The sequence below is a fragment of the Camelus ferus genome, chromosome 25 (assembly GCF_009834535.1).
Source record: "Camelus ferus isolate YT-003-E chromosome 25, BCGSAC_Cfer_1.0, whole genome shotgun sequence".
In the NCBI taxonomy this organism is placed as follows: domain Eukaryota; kingdom Metazoa; phylum Chordata; class Mammalia; order Artiodactyla; family Camelidae; genus Camelus; species Camelus ferus.
In genome coordinates, this window is record NC_045720.1 from 27,453,198 (window position 1) to 27,473,372 (window position 20,175).

At 43.0% G+C, this 20,175-nt stretch overlaps 1 protein-coding gene across 2 annotated transcripts in view; it reads left to right on the top strand.

Moving 5' to 3' along the window:
• Positions 1–20,175, top strand: part of DPYS (dihydropyrimidinase) — an 81,675-nt gene that overhangs the window by 55,120 nt on the left and 6,380 nt on the right. For both annotated transcript variants that reach the window (XM_032467764.1, XM_032467765.1), the window contains exon 8: positions 12,726–12,933. In XM_032467764.1, coding sequence (XP_032323655.1) covers positions 12,726–12,933 — 208 coding nt within the window. The remainder of the gene's footprint in view (positions 1–12,725; positions 12,934–20,175) is intronic.

Genomic DNA, 20,175 nt, shown 5'->3' on the forward strand with positions numbered 1-20,175 from the left:
GCGAATAGAGTTGTATATAGCTGGTAGGTCAGAGCTGTGACATAGTGGTCTTATTCTGGACTTAGGAAACTCATTTCTTAGAATCTAACTTTCTTTACGGTAGCATTTTAAGCCTAATTAGTAATTCTACCTCATTTATATAAGTGACGAACCAGAGACAAGAAGAGTTTAATGATCTGAGCATGGCTTTCAGCAATATGATAGAACACGTTGTTTTGTTTTTATATAAGAGCATTTCTAATTCCCAAATAGATGACAAACTTCCTACTCTTTCGTGCCTCACTTGTTTTCTGGCAATTATGAGAATAAATTGTACACAAGGTCTAAAAGAAAACATGACAGTATGCCTTAAAATTGATTCATTCTTTGGTTGCCTATTTTTGGAGAAAGGTTCTGCATAGAAATTTATGCTAATGAGTTTAATCTCCTGTATAGACCTAAATTCAACTACCCACAGGTGCCTGCTACCATCTTCTTTTCTAAAGTTCTCTGTTCTGTTTTTGTCTCTAATTATCCTACTTCACATTATGTCTTCCTTTTAAGGTGCTTTAGTATTTCTGGAAGAAGAGGGGGTAAAACTTCATATAAATGTGCCTTTTGCTCCGGACTTGTGTTCAGGATGCGTCACTTCCTGTGGAAGGGAATGCATAGTGGTTAAGTGCTTTGTATTTGAGTCACATAAATTCTTATTTATGTACTTAGTTGAGTTACTCAGCTTCTCTGAGCTGCAATTTCTTCATTTATGAAATAAGTATTTTAAAAACTGTGCTTCCATTGGATGGTAAAGAGGATTACATAAAATAAGGCATGAAAAGATGCTGGCTTGGGACTTGATGTATAAGCTAGCAGTAAATGGAAGCTGCAGCTGAATGCTATTATTTATCACCATCCTAGATGACTCGGCCATGGCTCTCAGCCACTGAGGTGCTATTAGCAAATGTAAGAAAAGCAAGTGAAAATGTCAAAGGCGAATGCTTTTGGGTAGCAGAAGACAAGGAGAGAGCGAGAGAGAGATCCCAAAAATAACCCATCCAGGACATGATCAGTCAGGGTTCAAATGAGAAGTAGCCATATGGAGATACAGATACAGATACAGACACACGAACGTACACACACGCACACGTGTATATACATATACACGTACACATACATGTATGTGTATATGCGCAGACTTTCCACAGTTGTAGGAGCTGTACAAGCAGTGACCACAAGGCTGCTTGATGCTGGAGCTTGAAGTCCAGCAGGCAGGCCATCGGGAAGGGAGGAAGGAGGAGAAGTGGGAAGAGCACGGCCAAGGTGGAACCACAAGCACGAGGACCAGAGTGACACCAGCGCCTGTCCCTGTTGCCCCTGCCCTTGGTGGTGTGGCGCTGGTGTCTGCCTTTGGTCTTGGGGCCGCACACACACCTGGCCCAGGAGTCAGAGCGGCTGATGGAGGATCCAGAGGAAGGCGGAGCAGGTGCAGCCCCAGTGGCTCCTCACACCAGGAGATGAGCCTGCAGGTAATTTAAGCTGCAAATTGGTTGCTGCTTCACTTGAACCCTCTGAGGCAGAGATGCCATTATCAATGTGGGTGTCTGTTTTAAGGTGGAGACACTGAGAGGTTCAGAGAAGTCATTCATTTGCTTCAGACACACAGCTGGAAAGGGCAGAGCTGGGATTCTGGCCAGGCTTTGTTGACTCGTGTCTAATCTCTTAAACACTGCAAAGTTACAGCCTCCCAAAAGGGCTGAAAGGGAAGGGGCACCTTCAGTACAGAGGTGAAGACCTGGTCTCCGGAGTCAGACCTCCTGGGATCATGAACCCAGGACTTCCCACCTCCAGACGTGTAACCTGGGGTGAGTTACTTAACCTTGGTTTGCTTCAATTTCCACATCTGTCAAATGGGCATGATTCTAGTCCCCATGTCAAAGGCTGTCCGTTGAGTCGGGGAATTAATACATGGGAGTTCTTTGCAGCCATGCCCAGGGCTGTAAGCACCCTGTGAATGTTGGCAGTTGTTCCCCTAGTTTGCTTGAGTCAGCAGGTTTCTGCATGTCTCTCTGCAGAGGCAGAGAACTCGTCAGCCCTCCTTGGGTGTCGCTCCCTTTCCCTGCTTCATTATGAATGAGCTGCCCCGAGGCATGCTCGGTGCTGAAGTTAAGTCAGTTTCACAGGCTGTGGTTCTGCAGCTTTTTGGCATCACCACCTTGGATTCTGAGCCTCGTGCCTGCTCCAGGCAGACAGAGGTGATGCTGCAGTGACTGCATTAGTCCCGGCGCCTGCTTCTGTGACCCGACAGTGCTTCCTCGAAGCCGCTGCCTGTAGGTCTGGTTGAGTTTGAACTAGACAACTCTATTGCTAATTGGGACTTTGGAGCTGTGCTTCTAACTCTGACAGAGCCTCCTAAATGCTCTATTTTCGGAGGGTCGATGAAACACTCCAGTGCACCAGGACGGAAATAGATGATTAGCTGTCACCGAGTTCTTCCCCAGATGGAGAGCAGATACTCACTGTTAAAAGTCCAGGCATTCTGGTAGTCTTTTTAATGAGTGAAGAATGTAGTGCTTTCATCCTTTGAGCAGGGGGTGCTCAGGGATGGTGGGGTCTGGTGGAAGGAGGGTGGAGTGGGGGGTCAGCCTGCCTGTGTTTTATTTCCAGCCCTGCCACCTACCTCCTGTGTAACTCGGACAAGTTCTCAACTTCTCCCAGTCTCCATTTCCTCATCTGTCACATGGAGATGATAATGTGAGTTGTTGGGAGAGCAGGTGAGGCAATGCGGGCGATGGACATGGCCACACCTGGAACTTGCTGGGATGGTCACTGGTGTCCCCTCTGCCTCACAAGTTTTTGGTCACTTTTTTGTCCTCCTTTGAGCATTTTATTCTTATTTTTTTTCTTTACTCCTCTTTCTTTCTCTCTCCTGGCCTTTCATTTTTTCTTTCTGTGTCTCTCTCCCTTATGAAAGTTGTAAGTCTCCCCCCTCTTTTTTTTTTTTTTGGCCCCCAGATGCATTTAGAGCAAGGGTCAGCAAACTTGTTTTGTAAAGGGCCAGAGAGTAAATATTTTAGGTTTTATGGGCCATAGAATCTCTGTTGCTGCTATTCAACTCTGCTGTTGTAGTCCAAAAGCAACTGTAGAGAATACATAAATGAATGAACATGGCTGTGTGCCAGTAAAACTTTATTTACAGAAACGAATTGTGGGCCTGATTTGACCTTCAAGCTTTCCAACCCCTGATTTAGGGTTTTGGAGATGATAGACTCTTCTCCTTTGACATCCAAGGTCAGCGCCTCATGTGGCCTCCTGGGTCTCCAGTTCACAGCGTGACACTGAGGAAGACTTTGGTGTCTGGGTGGCTCTTGGTTGGCATTGTTCCACAGCACAGCCTTTAGATGGTGAATCACGAAGTGATTGGAAAAGATTACTTTGCTACTCACAATTGAATACCCATTCAAGTCTAGAAAATTCTAAAGAAATTCCATTTGGATGGTTGGATCATCAGTAGCTCTGTCAATTCAAAACTGACTGATGGTTTTCGAGCAGTCAGAATTAGGGAAAACTTGCCAGCTATGGCAGAAATGCAGAAGCATAGCATTTGGTACCATGCACTTTGGATAGTTATCAACCGATGGTCTCAGGTCACTTCCATAAAAGCGTGTAGAGCCTGCACTGCCATTAAAATGAGCCATTTTTCATCATTAAAGGGAAGCTTCTTACTTCACAAACCTAAGTTCAAGGCCTAGCTTTGCCACATGCTAGCTGTGTTCTGGAGAATTTAACTTCTTTGAGCCTCACTCTTCTCATCCATAAAATGGGGATGATGGTAATATGCTATCCTAGGCTTACTGTGAGGATTACATGAGATAATGCTTTCAATGCCCATGACAGAGTAAACCATAAGTATTTGTTATGGTTATTGTAAGAAAATGACAATTTTGGACTTGCTGAGGGATTCGAATTGAAGCAACTTGGAATTAGGATCACGTGCTTTTCCATTTGCCTCATCACTTTCTCATGAACGTGGAGGCCAGGGCTCCCTTCTTAGGGCAGCAGAGCTGGAAATTCTTGCCAACCTCTGACGGGGTGTGGCAGCTGGCCTTTGGGGATTCATACAATTCTCTGGCAGTCTGCGTTCACCCATCTCTTCCCTGGCCACAGACTTTCCTCTTCTTTTTCACTAACACACCTCCTGACTGTCAGGAAGTTATTTTCCAGTGTCAAACTACATTTCATCTGCCAGCGTTTATGCTTACTACATCTTTTTATTCCCCTCAGTAGGGATGGAGGGAAAATAGGTCATCTTCATCCTTTCAAAAAAGAGTGAAGTTTTAGTCTCCCAGACATTCTGTTCTCCAGCCTGCTCTTTCCATCCCTTTAGCTGAGAACCCTACTGTCTTCTGTTCATAGTCCAGTAAGTCTTTTTTCTTCCTAAAATACGGTGTTAGAGCTGAACATGATGATAAGTACTTGGCCTACTCTGCAGGAAGGATACAGTGTGAACTGTACCCAATGTATTCCTGTGTAGAAAACACACATCTTTTTCTGCCCAAGTTGTGCTCATAGATAGTGTCAAACGTCGTCATCTTGCCCAGAGCAAGGCGGCTTCCCAGGAAGGGTTACGTTGTAATTATAAGACCAAGTCCACACCCTACCCCAGAAAGTTGCTTCTAACTCTTCCAATACGTTAGGCCAACAACCTTGCCTTCCAAAAGCTAATAATCATGCCTCACCTGTGAGCAGCTTACCTGTTTGATATTCATAGGACCCACATCCTAGGGTTGTGCTAGCTTTTTGCTGATTCACATTCAGCTCCTGTTCCTTCAAGACGCTAAATTATTTTTAGTTCCCCACTTTCTGAAAACTAGTATATAGAACATGAAATATTTATGTTAAGTAGTAATGTCGAAATTTGCTAATAACTTATTTTCAGATAAACAAATATGTATAATAAAATGCCTTCTATTTGCTCAGTGCTGTGTGAGGCACAGGCGGTGAAAGATGTCGTACCTACTTCCAAAGCCAACTTTCTAGAGTCTAAATCCAGTTTACCTAGCCATGGTCTACACCACCACCCATGACCTGTATGACATAACTCCAAGGACAAAATAGCAGGCTCTCCTGATTAGTTTATTTATTTAAGTCAGTGGGCAGCATTTTTATGAATCTGCATTAAATATATTGTCGTCCGGAGCACCAACAGAGTTCCAAGTTATTATCCAATTTAGACTTAATAACGTGGCTGAAGCAATTCCCATTTTCTCTTTAGTGGGAGGCGGTGCAGAAGTCTGAACAGAGGGTGGAAGATTGATGGGTGCAGTGAGCAGCAACTTTGCTTAGTAATGACAATGTACTTGAAGTAGCACCATTTAGCATTTCCAGAGATGTGGTTGCTTTGCTCCCCATTTACATAACTTGTCACATCCAGGAAATTGACAGAAGAAGTAGTTTGAAATAGACAGTTGGAACACACGTCATAAAAATATCTTCCATCGTGATCACATGGGGAGTGACCAGTTTCAGTTAAGGAATTTTTAATAACATCCTAAATCTCTTGCTGCTAAACAGAAAACAGAGTAAGAAACATCAGGAAGTATGGACCGAGCTGCTTCCCATTTGTTTTCTGGTGGACGAAAGGTGTTGTCATTGATTCATTGCTTTCCGAGTAGCTTCTCCAAGAGCTTTCAAGGGGCAGCGTTAGCCTTTTATCTCACCTGAGCTCCAGGAGCTTACTAAGCCTGTATCATGGGGTGAGTTATTCACCTTTTTGTGTCTCAGCATCTTTGTCTCTTGCATGGGAGTAATAATAGTACTTACCCCATAGTGTTGTTGGGAAGATTTAAATGGTTACTGTTCCTTCATGTTGAATATACAAGATGTCCTATAACACTGTGGAAAAAGATGAGATATGCTTTTAAAGAAGCAGGCCTGGCGTGATTCTTTTAACTTTTTTTCTTGGTTCTCATGGCAACCTGGTAAGAATCCATTCATGCCATGGATGAAAAGCTGAGTCGGAGAAAATACAACAAAATACCTAAACAAGCCATTTCTCTGGGGTCAGGAAGACCCACGTTGTTCTAAGAAACTCTCTTCCTCTCCACAGTGTTCTCTCTGAACGCACCGGGCGGTGTGCCCATCTCCCACAGGCTTTGCTTCAGTGATTTTTCTCATCTATAGGAGCACGCAGCTCTTTGATAGAAAGCTGTTTGCAAAGGGACAGAATGTTTTTCTGCAGCTGTGATGTGAGTGGTATCAAAGTTATTGGCTAAGTTGAAAAATAGCTTAATGTTATCTTCAGGGCTTCTGCTTTCCCGTCGGCTTGAGCCTTGGAGATGTGTATAATTGGGACTCAGTAAGACAGCCTTGTCATCCTTTTGCAGAGAGACGGACTTGCCTGTTTGATTCAGGCTCAGAGCAAGTTTGACAAAGAGCAGCTTTTCCCTGGGGGCAGAGTGACCCTGGAGAACACCCTTCCTGTGACTCTGCTAATGAAGAGTCAATGGCCCAGGAGCCCCAGCCTCACTTTGCAGATGGGAAGGCTTTAATCAGACCTGTCCTTGCTGTCATCACCGGGACAGGCCAGCAGCCTAGCTAGCCAGTCAGTAATTAGAGAGAAGGTGTTTCTCATGAATACTGTTCTCCTGAGCATATTGTTAAATTTGAAAAATATTTGCTGATGAATCTCACAGCTCTGTGGTTTTACTTGTGAATGGAATCAGAGCATTGCCCCACATTCTCATCTGTTCTGCAGACAGATCTGGTGGAAAATCGCTGCTAGTTTCTTTTTGAGTCACAGACCTCTTGAACTGTGCCTCGGAGACACCCATGGGTTCTTCATTACGGGAATCACTCTCCCAAGGACAAGGGCTTTCTCAGTCGGGGTCTTTGGCTGCCAACCATAGCAACTAACTTACCCTCAGGTAAGCAGGGACACACTATGGGAAGGCCCTGGGAAGCTCACAGAACGAAGGAATAGTCAATGCTCCAGGCTTTGAAAGAGCAGAGCCCAAGGCAGCCCTGGGCAGCCTGCAGCAGGAGTTGGTCTGTGTTCAAGGATGCACCCTCCAATCACTAAAAAAAATTTTTTGTCATTCTGCCAAAGATTCAAATTCCTGGGAAACGATGCAGTTTCCCATCTCTTGTCTGGGGAAGAATAGGGCGCCAGGCCTAACCTTCTTGCCAGATTATCTCCAACAAGGGAGAGAAGTTTCTTAAAGAAAAATTGGGGTGCCAACACCAGAGGAAGGGTGACTGAATGCCAAGGGACAGGACTGCAGTGCTTGCCACCCTGCATTTCTCAGGATGGGATCGTGTGTGGCCGAAACACATTGAGCAGCCCCATGTCACCTGCTCCAGCTTATCTCACAGTGTTGCTGAACCTTGTGACGATGACCTGTGAGCCCACTGACTGACTCTGCACTGTGGTCAGAGCCTGGGCATGTGTGTTCTTGCTTTCTTCCAAGATGTTCGCCGGTGCTGAAGGCACTGCCTACTCCCCAGATGACATGAGGCCCACCAGCTCTGCAGGGGAAGTTTTATGCGTCTGACTTTGGCCTTCACCTACTGCATCTGAGGGAACCCCTTTGCACAACTTACGAAAACCTGGAGGATGTTTCATTGCTTTTCCAGAAAGTTCTGAGAAGGATGGGTCTGCTCCTGTGTTTTATGTAACAGTGGCCCTGGATGGGGAGTGAAGGAATGGTGCTTAATGCTCACCTCTGTCCAAGACTTAGCATAGGGATGAGGCCTAAAGGGCAATTGGATTCAGGCTTTGTGCTCAAGAAAGGCCTCACATTTATGCTTTTGAGATAATCACAAAAGGGTATTTTTCTAAAAGTCCCAGAGGCACACTAGAAATATTGAAGGGGGAAAAAAGGATGTATCAGGCAGGGTCCTTAGCTGTCACCAAGAGAAATCTATTCTAGATGGTTCTACAAAAGGGGAATGTATTGAAAGGATTGGGTGGCTCAGAGAATCTTCATGAGGGTCGGGAGAGCAGGCTGAGAGGCTGTGTAGCCAGGACCAATGCCCCAGGCCTAGCACAGGACAACAGAGAGCCCCAGTGCCATCCCTGAGCATAGTTACCATGGATCGCATCACTGAGGCAGGGCTTGGACCCTGATGCTAAACCTCTGTCACAGCTGACCCGAGAAACAGGATTTATCCATCTCTATCTTCACCCACATGGGTTCTGTGGCCCCTGCTTCCTGAGCCACCAGCTTGCCAAGCAAATTCTGGTGCGAGGACATCCTTTTGGAGGAGGCCAGGTCACATGACTGGGCCCCAGCTGCAAAGGAGGCTGGGAGGGCAGGTTCCTGGCTTCTGCCTTGGAACAGAGGAAGCATGTTGAGAGGAACAACAGGCATCCTTACAAAGGCAGTTATGTGACTTTGAACTTGTGTTCATTCTGGTAATGGACCACATCTCCCATAATGCACTCGTAATGAATAGATTTTAAATACATTTTATAATAATTTTATAACTCTTGTGATGATATTGCATTCTATTTTTTGTTTAAAACAAATACTGAAAATGTACCACATTTTCTTAGCCTTTCTATGGCAGGGTTACAGATACCCCAGTATTCTCAGAAAGTGGAAGTGATTCCAACCTCTCAGAGGTTCAGAATCAAACTGTGGGAACCGTGGGCAAGCTCTTACCCAGCAGTATTTCAGCATCACCACCCAGGACATGGGCTACTGCTGCTTAGCTGAGGACCTATTAGTGTTGATAATATTGGTATTGCTAAGTATTGCTAGGTGTCGATGAACAAGTGTTTCATATAACCGGGTAAGATACAACCAGGAATGATTATTATAACAGTGTTACTTTATTGATTTATTTATGACTAATGAATTTGCACAGCTCACCAGAAATGTTAAGTACACAACAGAACCTTAGGGTTCGATGCTTCCATCCCGTTTAATTCAGTGTTCTATTTCCAAAACACAGTCATCTCCCAGAGAACGGTGAAGGCAGGAGATACAACCTAAAGGAGGGAAATTGTGCGATTCTTTTTTTGTTCATTTCATACATATTTATTAAGCACCTGCTGTGTGCTGGGGATAAAACAACAAAGTCCCTGTCTTAAAGTGTGCACCGAGTAGAAGAAGTGGGACTGACTGAGAGATCATATCATTTACAATTGATTCAGATAATGCTAGACCACAGAGGAAAATGCTCAGTTTTGCCCTGGGTCGTCAGGGTAAGCGTCTAGGGACCAGGATTTCTCTTCTCTTCTCTTCCCTTCCCTTCCCTTCCCTTCCTTTCCCTTCCCTTCCCTTCCCTTCTCTTTCTCTTCTCTCCCTCCTCTCCCCTCCCCTCCCCTTCTCCCCTCCCCTCCCCTCTCCTCTCCTCTTCCTTTACTTTCCTTTCTTTTCCGGCTTTACTGACATATAATTGACATGGAACCAGGAGTTTGGAGCAGAGTCATGGGGGAGGGAGGGGCACACGGGAGCAGGGAGAAGGGCACCCGGGGAAAGAGAAGACTGAGCTGTGGGAACGCTCCTAAAGAATTAGAGACTTGCAGCTCCAGCTGGAAGAAAAAGTTGGGTGAGGAATGACACCCTGTCAGACACCTTCGAATGTGAAAGTGGAAGCACATTCTCTTTGCTGCTGGTAATGATGCTGAGAATTTACATTTTTTTGTATTAATTTGACCTCATTTACATAATACCTTATCACAGAGAATCACTTAGCTGTTGCCCAATTGTCTTCTTTCTCTTGCTAACCCCAAGTCTGGGAAAGCAAAAAAAAAAAAAAAAGACCTTTATTTTGGCTGAGGCAGAGGAATCTGATTTGATATTTTGCTGTCACCAACCTTTTGCTTTCATATTTGCTTTTTTTCATACTTGTTTTTTCCTAGCTCACACAAGCACTTGACTTTGTATATTTCCTTTTGCATTTGTTCACATACATATGTATTTTCCCATACTTTCTCTAACTTTTTCCATTTAATATTGTATAATTATCATTTTCCTTGCTTCCCCAGTGTATTCTTAATTCTAGTCTTTCATATATGCCCAATATTCCATTGAGTAATCATTGGAAAATTATTATGGTTTGGTTTTTCAATAGTTTAGAAATTGTAATGGCAATTTTTGTGTATAGAATTTATTTTTTTCTGTTAGATTATATTCCTAACAGCATCTATTAACTCTTAACTTCCTGTTTGGAAAAATCGAGTTTTATGATTTAAGGTGTTCTCCTTTTTGCCTCCCATTCTTGTATGTCAATGACCATCTCAGCATGAATTGTTATGCATTTTACTTTCTCTATATAGCAGCCTTACTAAAGCATCAGTCCCGACATGTTTATGTAACACTCTGCAATATAAACCCGAGAGTTTCTGCCATCAGTGTAACTGTGGTATACCGGAAAGCAGCAGCCTAGACTGGAAATATCGCAGAGAGATTATGATGGTCATAAAAAGTCATTTTCACTTGAAGGTCTAAAGCTTCGCTGTACTGTTTCCTAGATCTACTTTCTTTAAGTTTGTATCTTTCGTCACCAACTCATAACTCATCATAACTCGTTTTATACCTGGTAACCCTTTAACTCTTTTATCCACTTTCCTACTTTAGTGACATTACTTACTATTTGATCAGTTCTCTTCCTTCCTCCTTAGTGTTTGAAGTTATTGTTGTATTTGTGCCTACCTCCAATTCATTAGTGATCTTTTCAATGTTTCTCTGTTATCAGTCAGCTGGTCCCTAAGGATACTGAACGCTCATTTTGTTGCAGCACACACTGGCCATGTGACCAGCGATGCCACTCATTCACACCAAACACGTACATGAGTGTTTATAACATCTGCATTCACAGTCATCAAAAACTGGAAACAACCCAGATGTCCTTCATGGGTGAATGGATGAACACTGTATGGTGCGTCCATACAATGGGATCCTACTCAGCAATTAAAAAGGAACGAACTATTGATACACACAACAACTTGGATAAATCTCAAAATAGTTATGCCAAATAAAAAGAAGCCACCCTCAAAACGTTACATACTCTGTGATTCTATCTATGTGACATTCTTGAAAAGAGACAACAATATGATAGAGAACAGACAAAACATAAAATAAAATGAAAAGATTCCAGTTTCATCAAAGTCATCATAGGTCCTTTGACGAGTTATTTAACCTCTCTAAATCTCAATTTACTTACCTGCCGAGTGTGGAAAATACTCTCTACCTTGAAGAGGTGTTGTAAAGATGAAATAGAATGTTGTAAAGTATCTACATGACATACAGGAAACTCCTCCCTTTCTTTTCCATGCTGATACTTCTCAATGGGAGCAAATTCTATTTCATTATCATCTGTACTTTTTTAAATAGTTATTTGACTCTTGGAGAACAGACTGGAGCCATTGAGGTTTTCAAATAGAAAAGTCACCTGGTCTGATTTTCATTTTTAGAAGATGATTTGAGCAGCTTTGTGGAGAGTGATGAGGAGTGTAGGAGGATAAGAGTGGAAACACAGAGGCTAGTAAGAGGTGTTGGGTTTGTCCAGATGAGAGATGATGGTGGTGTGGGCTCTGTGGGAGCAACGGAGGTGGAGAGGAGTGGGCAGGTTTGGGATTTATGTTTTTGGAGGTAGAACCAGCAGGCTTGATGATGGTTTGAAGAGTGAAGAAAGGTGGCTGAGGGTGTCATTTACTGAGATGAGAAACTCGAGGAGCAAACTCGAGTGGGTGGGTTGTAGTCATCATGGAAAATCAAAAATTCTGTTTGGACATGTTAGGAGTGGAAAACCGAGTATGTAGTTGGGTGCAGGATTCTGGAACCCAGGACCACGCCAGTGCTGGCTTGTTCATGTCCACGTCTTCCTGCACCCAGCAGCTGGAGGTGGCGTTGGGAGTCTCCCAGCTCCTTGCTTCCAGATTAGGGTTGCAGAGGGGGAGCTTTTAGCTGCTTTTCCTTTGACCTAAACTTGGGATTTGGGGCAAAGTTCTTAATCCATTCCTGAGAGCAGGCGCTTGCACAAAGTACTTCAGATTATGCTTGTATGATCCATTGCTGCCAGATTTTTTTTTCCTTTTCCATTTAATGAGATTTAGGGAAAGGAGATACCTAACATTTCCAAATATCCAGCCTAGCAGTCATCAATCATACTGTGGTAAGATTGAAAAGTATTAATAACTACTGAGAGTCATGATGAATATGCAAATACATGACAATATGCTAAGAGATTATATTCTAACATATTTTTTTATTTTTATTATCCTCAAATTTCCAGTTTTGCCACAGACCAGGGGAAGAAATTCAAGATATAATGTTCCTTGATAACTACCAATTAATGATTGCCTCTGGGAAGGGAGAGGCAATATGGGGAGAGGTAGTGAGGAGGCTTCAGCTGTGTCTGCAAAATGTTAACATTCTGTAGAGTGGGGTATTGGGTCATTGCATCTGTGTTTGAAATGTTTTATAATTAATATTTTGTCCTTTAAATATACACATAAAAACCATTTTAAAATGTAACCGCGAGAGACAGTGTCCTTCCTCCACCCACCCTATCCCCACTAATCACCGTAAAGAGTGATCTATTGGGTTTTTCTCTCAGAAAATGTAATTACTTGGTAATGAAATGTTAATGTTATGTTCTATTCTTAAAGTCACTTGTTCCAGTGATGAAGCTGCGGCTGAATAGAGTTGCTAAATTTTCTTCTAGGTCATTCTTTTAATATTTCATGTTTGTCAAATAAGCTGACGATGACCTGGAGCCCCTTTTGTTTTCACAAACAGGACCATTTCAGCAAAAACACATCATCAGGCTGTTAACTTCAACATCTTCGAGGGCATGGTTTGCCATGGCGTGCCCCTTGTGACTATTTCAAGAGGCAAAGTGGTGTATGAAGATGGAGTGTTCAGTGTCACAGCAGGACACGGGAGGTTTATCCCTCGTCAACCCTTTGCGGAATACATTTACAAACGGATCAAGCAGCGGGACCAGGTGAGTTGGGGTTAAGTGTGCTGTTACCACGGACTAGACTGTCACCCACTCCTGGATATTGGTGGTGGTCTTGTCACGTGCAATCGGTTAACATATTTGCGGGGTGTCAGGAGAGGGCACAAATACAGTTTTCAAAGAAAAAAATCATTACTGGGTGGATGCATCTTCCCTTGCCAACTGGTGTCTATTCAGGGTTTCCTAATGGACCAAGTTTGGTTTTCCCAGGCAAAGTCAGGGCCCCTGTGAGCCTTTTGGCAGTTGGGTTAGTCAAGTTCCTCTGAGAAGCAGAAACCCAGGTGGATACAGGTGCGACTTTTTATTAGAGGAAAGACCTGAGGGAGAAAATGGGCTGGGCGAGCCCTCAGAATGCAATTCAAGTCTGGCTCCAGTGAAGGAAAGAGGGAGAAAAAAAGGGGTGGAAGCATCCTAGACTACTGTATTGACTAAGAAAAGCTGAGCAAAGCTTACACGCAGCTCTCGAGCCAAGTCTCCCGGCACATGGTGCGCTGTCGTTTGCTGGAGCAGCAGTGAGAGGCCTGGCCTCCATGTGAACAATAGGGTGGAGTTCAGACTCAGCAACCGTCCCTTGTAAAAATCATGCCCCTGTATCTGAGGATCCGCAAGGCGCATTCTAATAACCACCAGAGCTATGGTGGAGTTTGGGGTCCAGGTAAATACGAATCCTACCCTGACCTTCTGTTCCCTAGCTCTGTGGCCAAGAGCAAGTTTCTCTGTCATCCTTGGGCTCAGTTTCCTCATTCAGAAAATGACAACAGTGTTTTCTCCCTAACAGATTGTAAGACTCAAATGAGATTTTAAAATATAAGGCACATTGTAAGAGGTCAGTAAATGTCAGTTCCATTTCTTTGCTTTCCCCTTTTGTTGACTGAATTTATCATAAAGGCCTCCAAGTCTTTGTAACAGCCCTGTTGTTATAAAGGAGCTATTTATTCTTTCAATATATCTTGGACTTTTGCAAGTTTAGCTCACATAGTGTTTCAAACAGTTCTAAAAATTCACTTCACTAAATACACTAACATATCAGAAATTTTCAGTTTAAAAGCATCTACATAGCTGGATTTGGGAATGAGGGGAGGCAGCCTGTGCCTCTGTCCCACCCGGTAAGGAAAGGCCAGAGCTGGATGGCCCAGCTCTGCAGAGGTTGCCTTTCTGATTCTCACCGCAGGCTTCACTCATTAATGTTCCCAGCCTGGCCACGTAGACATTAGAGTTTGTAACCCTTGGATTAGTTCTAAGGCTTCTGTGTCTTCTTTTTTATTTTAAAATATACCTCTCTTTTCCCGAAGTTCTCTGGCTGTTTTCCAATTCATTTCATTTGGGTCTTGTAGCCTCTTTGATTTCTCCTCTCATGTCTTGAGAACAGTTTTTACTTGTGGAGTCTCAGAGTCCGTTACATAAGATTCATCCTTTTTTGGTTTTTGTTTTTTTAACCACTTCCTAAAGCTCTGATTAAGTAATGTGCTCTAGAATGCTTTAAATGGTAGGATGCTACAATTCTTCATATACTGTATTTCAGTCAAAATATTTAAGGCTGCAGTTTATTTTGCTGGGGGTTATTTTGTACATGTTGACATGGACAGGTGACAGGTAGGTAGTGACTATAAGATTCCCGTGTATTTCTAAACATTTACATGATAAGTAACAACAATAATAACATTTACGGAGCGCTTACTGAAAGCAAGGCACGATGCTGGGGGCTCCGTCACTATAACAACCTCATAGAAGGAGAGAGTTTTATTTTCCCCACTTTAAATATTGGGAAACTGAAGCTTCAGGAAATAAAGAAAGTTGGTCAAGTCACATAGCTAGTGTATGGCAGGAACAAAACATAAACTCTGCTTATCTGACTTCAAAAACTATATACTTAAGCAATAACCATATACTGTAAACCATAAAGACTGAGGTAAATGAGTTAATGGGAGATAAACTATTCTGTAGTAAATTTGGGGGAAAAAATGATCTAAATCGGAAGCATTGATGGCAGCGAGTTCATTCCTGATGCTTGTAGTAGAATCCAAGAGATGGACAGAAAGGCGTGGACTTAGGAAATCACGAAGAGATGGAACCAACAGAGCTGGGTGATAAATTATGTGACACTTGAAGTGAATTCAGGGTGGGGCCACTCCTGGCTGTCAGTACCAATTGCTCACCAGCAGGGATGCTAGACTAACTGGGAAGACCTGATAGGCTACTTAAATGACTGACTTTGCCTAAGGCTTCCTCTTGTAGGGCAAATGTTTGAAGCTGCTGAGATCACTGGGTAACTGACTGGCTTCATCAATTCTTCTTTTCGGATTGTTGTTTGGTATTTTGTTGGCAAAATTAATGTCAACATCATTTTTAAAGAATTCACTATCATTTTGTGAGTTATTTTTGTTTCTCAGTACTTTCTTCTGATACCAACTTTTTAGGTGTTCTAGGTGTATTATAGTTTTTACAGTAAGTAATAGTTGTTACTATGATATGTTGTTCTGAGCACTTACTATCTTGTAATTTATTTTTATTATTTTACTTAATCTGCACAACAAGCCATCTGGGAGATATTATCACCCCCATTTTACACCCCCATTGTGATTCTCAGCACAATTAAGTAACTTTCCCTGGGCTAAGCAGTAAGTAAACATAAGAGCCAGGGTTTGTGGTAAGACTTTTCTGATTCCCACTGTGCTAGGGGACCTCAGTAGAACAAGAAAAGGGAAGAAGATCATTGTGAAACTCAAATCATGGGGAATGCATTATTTTAAAATGTGTTGATGTGGGAAAAGTACCAAATAAAATGGGTAAAATGAACTTTGGGGATTATATGGAGATGTTTCAGACCCTTTTTCTCTCCATTAGGCAAAGATTATTTTATAGAAGAAAAATATCACACAAAGGTTAAGGAAAAGTATTGTTAGGAATCCTATGTTTTAAAATCACGTGAGGTTATTAGAGCTCTTACTTGGTTTTCATTTAAAATATTCAGATTTCTTTGTGAGTGAAGATAAGAGTTTGAAGGCAAGCAAGAATGGTCTATCCCATTTCTTCTGTGCATCTGTTATCTTTCCCAAGAAAATTAATCACTTACCCTCCTGGACTCCCAAAGCACATTTGTAGAGACACACCAGTGTTTGTCAGTCCCGGAACTTGCCTGGTCTCCTGGCTAGAATGTTAGTCCTTTGAGGAACTTGTTTTTTTATGCCCAGTACTTGGCATACAGTAGGCATTTGAGAAATAAACCAGTTGCAAATGAAAGGAGCAAAGACCAGTTTCAGAGATCATAGAAAGGAATTTGAATAAATTTGCATGGAAGATTGTCCCCTGTCTCGACCCAAACAGTAGGGTTATCTGTGAGATTGAGTCTTGCTCTTGATTTTATTGCTTAGTAAAACTTAGTGTCATGCCATGCAGCTATCACTGTTAACAGATATTGTGAGGAATTTCAAAGGAAAGAAATGACTTTTTTATCCAATTTGACAGCTTCAGGGAATTGTTACTTTATTTTAACATTTAAACAGCATATCCTTACAGGAAAAAAATTTAAATCTGAAGATGAAACATCAAACTTTATTTGGTAAATAAAACATAAAATACATATTTCAATTCAACATAAAAACTCACTTTAGGAAGACTGTTGGGGGATTCAGGAAAGAAAAAGTAAAACAGGAAGAAAAAAAAGGACCTCGTCCCTCGATACCCTTAGATACGAAACTCTGCAGATGCTCAAGTCCCTTATAAAAAAAATGGCCTAATATAGTCCGCCCTCTTTATTATTGGATTCAACCAACTGTGGATATGGAGGGCCATGGTTAACAGCAACTTGATGGTCAAGTACATTTTGAAAGGACAAAATCAACTTAACATACTATTAATTCTTTATTAAAAAAATGCTCTTTAAACTTAAATGATTTATTATTTCTAGAATTTTTGTGTGTTTAGAGTATTACAATTTTTACCCAAATTTGGAAGTACAAACATTCTTTAAATCATCCCTTTTTCTCTTTTTTCAGTCATAAGCAACTCAATCTCCTTTGGAAAATAAAGGTCCTGCTGCACTTTCTAGAGAAGCACGAATAGCCTCCCAGAGTAACGTGTGGTTTCAGAACACTGCTGCCAGGGCTTTTAACCTGTCTTGCACCTTTGCAACGAGAAGCATAATTTGCCATTTAGATTAGACGAAGTGAGTGGTTGGCTGATCTAGTCCTTAAAATAGGTGTTCTTCATTTCTGAAATAACAGTTTATCAATGTCTTTCTCAGAGAAAATGATTTAAGTATATCATCAATTGCCATGTAATTCCAATTTCCTCAGATTGATTGCTGATAATTATAAAAAGTGATCCGTGTGTTGGAGCCAGCTCATTTTGGCTCGTGAGAAACACTTGTATATATCTCGTCCCAAGTCCTCATTCAGTGATACCAGTTTGGTAGCTTGACGTCAGCAATGGTGGGAGCACTTACATGACAGCAATAGGCAAGTGCTGTAAGTCAGGGCTTTGGGGTGATGAGGAAGAAGGGAGGCAGGTTGCCAGCGTTTACCAGCACATCACTGCATACAGGGACTTCCTGAATACTGTCTTCGTTTTATCTAAACATTCAGCATTCATTCAGTAAATATTTGTCGATGACCAATTACATGTTCACATTGTCCTGGAAATAACTCACAGGGTATTTTGAGGATTAAATGGAAACGTTCGATGGATTGCAAAACATTACCAAAATGCAAATTTTCATTGTTATAGGTCATCTCTACTGAACCTCGGGGTCATTTATGTTCTAGTGACTCACAGTCCCCTGGAGAGCTCAGTCCAGTGAGGACCTCTGAGAACCTCTTAGTTCACCAGGTGCTGAGTACCGACCTCTGAATTCACCAACCATGCACGGATTTCATTCTCAGGGCATCGCTGTTCATTTGGACTGTTTGGTGTTAGGTTAGTGTCTGCTGTTTGGAATTTGGAAGTTCTGTTGTCTTCATCGCTACTGTAGTATCTTAGCCTCCTTGGGATCCAGGTTTCTTCTCTAAGGGCTCAGAAACTCTAGCATCCTAGCTCTCTACTCTCTGCAGACAATACAGTTAAATTCTCTGTCAGCTTCCTCTTTCCCCTGATCTGCTAACCAAAAAGCATTTCTGCAATTCTGCAGGCATAAGATTGCAATTAATTTATTCATAGCACTGCATATTGTGATATAATTCTCACTTTTGTCTTTCTATTAACTCATCACAGTGACAGTCGTCATTAAGTACTATGAACTCAAATTGAACTCTCATCTTCCAAAGTAAACCACCAGCACCCTGCCAGGTGAGGTGCTGTCTGTGTTTCCTACATCACTTAGGATAGCCTCTCACACTGTTTTACCCTCAAGCCATTCTGTTTGCTTGTGAACCCATCAAGATGGGAAGCACTGTTGGTGGGGTGTGATTGTCTAGTTTTGACCAGCCTGTACTGGGGAGAAAGGTGCCACCACCCAGATCAGTCTTCTAAAGGGGTGTGCTCAGGTTACTTGTCTCCTTAGGCGCTCCTTAAGAAAGCTGTCAAGTGATTTTAGAAAATGCTACCCTCAGGTGATTTGGTTGCCCAATATCATATAAAAAGTTCTAAAAAGTCCTACAGTCAAAAAATCTTTCATTTAACAAATGTTTGTTAAGCACCAGGTACAAGTTCACATCCTAGGTGCTGGGGTTAGAAGTGGGAACAAGACAGCAGTCCCTGGTCTCAAAAGAGCTTAAATCCTACTTCTGTTCAACTGAGGTTTGTGATGCTTAAGTTCCAGTCCTGTTTGAGATGCTGTTGTGATGGGGGCAGCTAGCCACTTGGATAAAGGAGTCTGGAGATTGGAGAGATTGGGGCTGGACATAAAATTTGGGAATTGTGGCATATAGATTTAAAACCACGAGCCTGAAGCCAACAGAGAGACTGTGTAGACAGAGAATAAAGGGGGCTTGAGAGAGGGAGCTCTGGGGCTGCCAACCTTCAGAGGCGGAAGGTGGGGGTGGGTGGGGAGAGACAGCAAAGGGGCCGGAGAAAGCCTACCCATGAGGTCGGAAGAAAACCAAGAGATCACAGAGAAGAGACAAGACCTGCTTGCGTGGTTCAGCCCCGAGCCCTCTGATGCTCCATCCTGGTCTCTCTGTGAGTTTTATGCTGCATTAATGTTCTCTAAGTAATAGGTCCGCATTTAGTCGGGAGACTCAGGGTGGAGTCCCCGTCCTCACTGTACTCATCTGGGACACGAGGGAAAGAAGCCCACTTTATTTAGGACCCAAGCACTCGGATAACCTCTGGGCATCACACACTGGTCACTCCAGATGCTGGCGCCCGTGTCAGGACTGAGCACTTCACCTCTGAGGTGGAGATTTGCCGTTGTCACTAGAAAGATGTGATGGGACTACTTTTCCTGAGTTGGAGGGTAAGTCTACTTAGAAAATAAATGTGCAGCTGAACTGAATAACACAGGGACGGCTTAAAATTCTGCCAAAAGAGTGCCATCACTTTTCCTTTTTGTCACAGTGAACATCTATTGAGGTTCTAAAATCTACATAGAGCACAACACCAGGGGCAAGAGACAGTACAGAGATGAACAAGCCTGGGTCTAGCATTAAAGACCTTATGTAACCACCACTGAGGATAAGAAAAGATTAAAAGGTTGAAAGCGCTGGAAGGCTTGAGATCAGAGCTCAAATTGTCTTTGATTCCTGTCAAAGGGGAAGAGTCTGAAGTGTGGGACAGCAAAAGCCTCCCCAGAGAGGGTCAGTTTGTGTCCGAGGTGGTGGTATGGGCAGGAGCGGTTAACGGCCCTTGGCCATTCTGCCGGAAAACTGCTCCCTACCTGGCCCAAGCCTCAGCAGCAGATAAAGAGGGAGGCTGTGTGCAGGTTTGACCTGGCTAGTCCAGGTCAGAGCCATTTGATGATCAGTGTGACCAGAGTGACCAGCCAGGCTAACGAGGAGCCTCGTGATGTTGCTAGTGTAGTGACTGAGCAGCCGGCAGGGGTCTGAGACAACCAGGGGACCGAGACCTGCCTGCAGGAGGCCACCAGCCAAAGGGCACGTGCAGCCTGGGGAACAGATTCCTGGCCAAGCACAGCAAAGGAGGACAAGGGAAACTGAGTCCACTCCGGGCAAGATAGCCCAACAAAGAGGACAGAAAGCTCAGATGGGGATCTCCTCCCCACCAACACCCTTCCACCCTTGGTAGGAATTTGTCAACAATTTATTGAGTACTGATAATGGAGAAACAGAGCAG